Source organism: Capra hircus, chromosome 10 (genome assembly GCF_001704415.2).
Source record: "Capra hircus breed San Clemente chromosome 10, ASM170441v1, whole genome shotgun sequence".
Classification (NCBI taxonomy): Eukaryota; Metazoa; Chordata; class Mammalia; order Artiodactyla; family Bovidae; genus Capra; species Capra hircus.
Genome location: NC_030817.1, coordinates 66,194,599 through 66,200,598, shown reverse-complemented (window position 1 = coordinate 66,200,598; position 6,000 = coordinate 66,194,599). Strand labels below are relative to the sequence as shown.

Here is a 6,000-nt window from a genome sequence, read left to right as displayed (position 1 = left end):
CTCTGCTTGGAATACCCTTCCCTCTACTTTTTTTGGGGGTAAATCAGATGCATCCTTCAGGTCCCAGATCAGTTGTCACTCGCACAGCCCAGGTAGGCAGGCTTCGTTCCACAACAGGTGTCCTCAGCGTGGTCCAGACGATCTGTCTTTCAGGCGGACGGCCCTAACGGTGCCCTAGAGACTCCATCAGTGTCAGACAGTCGAAAGGCTCCTTAGAGCAGACCCAGATGCTTGCGGCTGCAGTCCAAAACAAGTAGGCAGTACATGAAGCTTCGGCCCCACAGCAGAGACACACCCAGAGCTTCCAGTTGCGGGCGCTGGGTACAGGACGGTCGTTCACCGCCCGGAACTCAGCCGGCTGTCCCCGCCTCCCACGCTGCGTCGGGGGGGAGGGGCGGGGCTTTGGGCGCCGGCGAACGGCGTGCGACGAGCGGGGGGCGGGGCCAGGGGCGGAGCGGAGCGCGCATGCGCGGTCGCCTTTGTGTGGGTCGAACAGCAGCAGCGGCGGCGGCGGCGACGGCGGCAGTGGCGGTCCCACTGGCAGGCGGGCAAGAGGGGAGTCCGGGCGGCGTCCGGCGTGGGAGCCGGGGGACCACGATGGTAAAGAAGCGGAAAGGCCGCGTCGTGATTGACTCAGACACGGAGGACAGCGGCAGCGACGAGAACCTGGATCAGGTTAGGACAGGCCGCGGAGGCGCGGGCCAGCGGAGCGGGAGGGCTGAGTCCCGGCCACGGGAGTCGGGAGCCTGTCGGGCCCCGGGCCTCCTGCCTGGAGCGCCCGGCCTGCCTCGTGTCCTGAACGCCGCTGCCGCCCCCTCAGTCCTCCCCGCAGTGCCCGCGGCCCTTGGAGTCTGGCCGGGGCCTGGAGACGGAGCCCGAAGGACTTGGCGCCTTGGGCGGGGAGGCGGGGCAGGGGCCAGGCTGGTGGGCCTCGGACTGGGGGAACTGGAGGAATCCTTGGTCTGCCACGGCCAGATCGGGGCGGCAGGCAGCAGGCCAGGCGATCCGGCCACGGAGAGATAGAAAGTATCGCTCGCCAACCCGGGCGTTTGGGAGGTTTTGGGGGCGGTGCGGGGGGTGGGGGTCGGGAGAGGGAGGCCGAGAAGGTGCAGGCTGTGGAAGATGAAGTTTTTCAGACGAGGGTGTGAACAGAGTGAAGGGCAACCTCTCCGTGCTTGGCGAAGAATACTTAGCTGTGGACACGAATCTACTTGGCAGCTAGGGTGTTTTGTGTGTGTTAAGGGTCCCCATTGAGATGTCAGACCCAGGAAAGCTCTTGGGAGGAGGAAAGTGGGCATAAGTGGAGAAATATCTAGGGCGGCATGGAGGCCCTTTTCATGCAGCATCCCAGAATTCTTTCTACTTGAAAGATGTTCAGGAGCCATTGAAACTAACTTTACGTCTCACTGTCTTGGGGTTGCTTGAACTGTTTATATACTCTGGGAGATACTATAGGGAGGAAGCTGTCCTTTGTAGCAGTGCTCCAGTGATAACAGAAGATTCAAAGAGAGTTTTCCCCCATGTTTAGTGAACAAATTATATACAGAAAGGATGTGCAAGAGCTAGTAGTTCTGTAAGTTGAGTAGAGGACTGAACTTAGAATCTGAAATTTTTGAGTTCTAGGCTGTGCTGTTTTCTAGCTATGTATCTTTGGCCATAACTGTAAAGTCTAGATAAAACATCAGCCTTGTGTATCTGATTGGGTTATTACAAAGGATTGAGTATTTGTAAGAATTAATTGATACAAGCACCTGAAAACTAAAGCTTTTCTACAAATGGCTTCTTGGGAGTCTTCTGTATTAGGTCAGAGGTCTCAGGACTTAAATATTAGGGCATGAAAGGGGAGGACTTTGAGAAAGAGGGACTGGAGAGGTGTTGAAGAAAAGAGGGCTCTTTTGAAAATGGTAGTATGGAGGTAGGAGATGAGGAAGTAGTGGGGCCTGTGGAAAAGTATCAGAGGGATAGAAACCTTGTTATGGGATAAAAAGTGAAAGGTAAGGTGAAAATGTTCACAGGAGAGACTCCTGAAATATGTAAAAATATATTCTTGACTGTAAAAGTTTGGCTGATAAGTTTAGACTGGCACTTAGGATTAGAACTTAAAAAACAACTATTTTCTAATTTTAAAATGTAGGTTTTTCTGATGATAACATCAGTTATCATTTACATAGGGCCTGGGGTGAACGTCCCTAGATCAGGAAGATCCCCTGGAAAAGAAAATGGCCACCCACTCCAATATTCTTGCTTGGAAAACCCCATGGACAGAGTCTGGAGGGTTCCAGTCCATAGGGTCGCGAAGAGTCAGACAAGGCTGAGTGACTAACGCTGGGGTGAACTAGTCACCTATGTGTTGTATGTGCTTAGTCGCTCAGTGATGTCCGGCTCTTTGAGACCTGCAGAAGGGTACTGTAGCCCTGGAGAAGGAAATGGCAACCCTCTCCAGTATTCTTGCCTGGAGAATCCCATGGACAGAGGAATTCAGCAGGCTGCAGTCCTTGGGGTCACAAAGAGTCGAACACAACTAAGCGACTGAGCACATACTGTAGTCCATTAACCTCCTCTGTTGGTGGAATTTTTCAGGCAAGAATCCTGGAATGGGTTTCCTCTTACTTCTCGGGGAGATCTTCCTGACCCAGGCATCAAACCCTCATGACTGTGTCTCCCGCATCGCAGGTGGTTTCTTTACCCGCTGAGCTGTCCAGTCACTTCAATTAAGTGCTTTATTTACATTGTCAGGTTTTCAAATTCTGATGAAGTAGGTACCATTTTCCCCATTTTAGATATAAGAAAAATGAAGCTTGAAGATATAACTTACCTAGATTCACACAACTTGGTAGTAGAATTTGAACCCAAATCTGTATGACTGCAAGGCCTATGCTCTTTCCATATACCAACTATTCCGTGTTTCATATTGCAAAATGATGTTTCATAGTCATTTTCTATGTTACTCGAATGCATGTTTGTAAAGTATATTGAATAGAGGAAATTGATACATCAATTTAAAAGATGATTTGGGGGGCTTCCTTGGTAAAGCACTCTTAAGACATCTGTTCTTTTTTTTTTTTTTTAAGACATCTGTTCTGATGATAAATGCACTAAGCTGTAAATTATTCTTTGATTTTTTTCCACAGAAGTCTGACAAATAAAATGAGTAGAGAGCTTCCTTTTGTAGCAGAAAGATTTTTCCTTATCCACAAAAAAGTTTTTTCAAAGTGGAAACTGAAGGGATTACAACTTTAAACCCAACTTTATCTATTTGTAAAAAGAAATTAGCATAAAATTTGTAAGTAATACCTAATACATTTTAATAGCAATTTCAGCTTTCTCCTTTTCAACTCATTGGCATTCTTTTTATCAGATGGAAACCAGATCAAAATCCCCATTTCCTGTGCATCCTAACAGGCATCAGTGCCTTCTTTCTATTCAGCCCTGTGCCAGGCTTTCAGAGGAATCAAAAAGTTCTATGCTCTCTAGAAGTTTTCCCAGAGATCTTGAGCAGAAGTTCAAAGTCAGCCTGGTTTTGCGGTCTTTAGGAATCCTCAGAACAAAGTTAATGCCTTCTGGGCCTTATCTCACCAAGATGCCTCGGTCTATTCCATCTATTTCTTGGTCTTCGTTGGTGGGGTATAGCATCGTATTTGCTGTGTAATGAGCAGGCCTTGTGGAAAGGAACAAACCATGACAAATCCCTGAGTGTCAAGTGTGAGAATGGAGCACAGTTAGTAAGGAGATCTTTTGTCTATGAGTTTTCCAAGTGGGAATCTAAGCCATTATATCAGAAATATTACCTCCAAATTAGTCTTTTCAGAAGGTGAGGCAGGTCAGCCTTCTACACTGGTTTTTCCTGGTGGTGAGAGAAAGAACATGTATGTATGAAACTGCTTGGGTTGCTTGTTTAAGATGTACTTTGCAGGGGCTCCCATCCCAGACCTACTGAATCAGAAGACTCTCAGGGGACTCTATCCTCTGAGGTAAAACACGGCATTTTACCAGTTATAGTCCAGGTACTTATTTGTGTTAAACACTGAGACCACTGTCTGTATGCAAGTTAATCATTTTCATAAGACACTGTAAGTAGTTTGGGAGAGAAATAGCTTCCTGTCTCAGCCATAGTGTGTGTGCACACATAACCAAAGGAATTTTAACAGAGATGTTTAAGGTGGCTTCCCTGGTGGCTCAGAGGTTAAAGCGTCTGCCTCCAATGCGGGAGACCCAGGTTCGATCCCTGGGTCGGGAAGATCCCCTGGAGAAGGAAATGGCAATCCACTCCAGTATTCTTGCCTGGAGAATCCGATGGACGGAGAAGCCTAGTAGGTTACAGTCCACGGGGTCGCAAAGAGTCAGACACGACTGAACGACTTCACCTCAAACCTTAAGGTGGCAAAGCAGCTGGTTTTTCTAATCCCTGAAGCCGTTTGAATTGTTGGGATGCTTTTTTTGAGGCCTGTTTGTTTTTTCCCTTTCTTCTTGGTGGAAAGAGGTATGTAGTAACTGAATTGGAGTTCTTTGAAATTTGTTTTAACTTTCAAAGGTTTTAAAAACTCAGACCTTTGAGGGATTCATTTTAACATCTGACCTGATAGTGACCTTATTTTTTATGTTGGCCACACCTTTTTTTCAACATCTTAGAATTGCAAATCATGGAGTTACTGCTTTTGGTGCTTCTTGGGAAAAAATAACACAATTTGAGCCAAATCTAGGCTTTTTTACCCCACCATGTACCTATATGAAGATAATATGCCACTCTTTTGGAATAATATTTATGTAGTGGGTCCTGTAATATGAAAAGCATCCAAGACAAGAAAGGAATCAGAAGTTGTCTATTCAAGTCAGTACAACTCAGTGTTTATAACAAGAACTTTACTCTGCCTTTTTCAAGGAAAAAAGAAAAGCTACCTGCAGTTATTTTGTAGTTTTCATCTTCATTTAAAATGATGGTAATTGTGTTATCCTGTCCTCTTTGCTCATGCTACTTGAAGTAGCCATAAATTAAAATTTTTTTTAAATAGGCCCCTAAGTATTTTGTAGGAATTATTTTTAGACATTATGTGTTTAAAATATCATTCTTATAAAGTATCCTTCCATAAATCTTTCACATAAAAGTTGAGAAATTTAGAAGTGCTTCTTATTAATATAGTCTTTTTTTTTTTTTTTTTTGGTCAGTGCCAGGTCTTAGTTGTAGCACATGGGATCTTCAGTCTTCATTAAGGCATGCAAACTCTTAGTTGCTGCATGTGAACTCTTAGTTACAGCATGTGGGATCCAGTTCTCTGACCAGGAATCCAACCTAGGCCCCCTGCATTGTGATCACGGAGTCTTAGCCACTGGACCACTAGGGAAGTCCCTAAGGTCTTTTTTCATGAGTCAGAGCAGTTTGAAGTCTAGGATGAAGTTGTGAGAAGTGTCAGTGTTAACTTCTGTAGTTTTTAAATTTGTGCCATGATGTTGTATCTTGCCTGATGTAACTCATCTGCCAGTTTCAGTTGACTTTCCTTCAGAAATAGTGCAGGGAAAGTTGAGTCCAGTGGGAGCCATAACAGGCTTTTAGGAAAAATTGAAAACCTGTCTTTCAACACCCCTTCTCTTGGTTTGTACTTATTTGCTCCCTTCCTAAGTTCCCCAAAAGGAAAGATTTTTTTTTTTTTTTTTTTTTTTTAATCTTTCAACAAATGTGTTAGGCAGTGCTAGACAATAAGGCTATTGGATGAACAAAATGGAAGCAATTCCCACCTTCCAGGAGCTGGGAGTAGGGGAGCACAGAGGGAGGGACAGGTGCTGAAATTGCTCAGAGAGTCATTTCCTTAGATTTTTGTTACATCTTAGGAAGGAAGAACAAAGATGCTGTGACAGTTTGACCTGGGACCCAGTGCTAGCCTGATGGGAGTGACATTTAAGCTGAGACATGGAATATGGATTAGGGACAAGGAGATAGGTGACTGAAGAGTACAGGGACATGTGAGTGTTCATGGTTGAGGGACCAAAATGTACAAAACTGTTGAG

The 6,000-nt window shown here is 45.5% G+C and overlaps 1 protein-coding gene and 1 non-coding gene across 2 annotated transcripts in view; both read left to right on the top strand.

Moving 5' to 3' along the window:
* RTF1 (RTF1 homolog, Paf1/RNA polymerase II complex component) overlaps nucleotides 451-6,000 on the top strand; it is a 45,188-nt gene continuing 39,638 nt past the window's right edge. The window contains exon 1 of the mRNA XM_018054426.1: nucleotides 451-675. Within this exon, the coding sequence (XP_017909915.1) occupies nucleotides 466-675 (210 nt within the window). The 5' untranslated portion in view covers nucleotides 451-465. The remainder of the gene's footprint in view (nucleotides 676-6,000) is intronic.
* TRNAW-CCA lies at nucleotides 4,166-4,237 on the top strand. Its single transcript has one exon. It is a non-coding gene; the product is annotated as a tRNA-Trp (tRNA).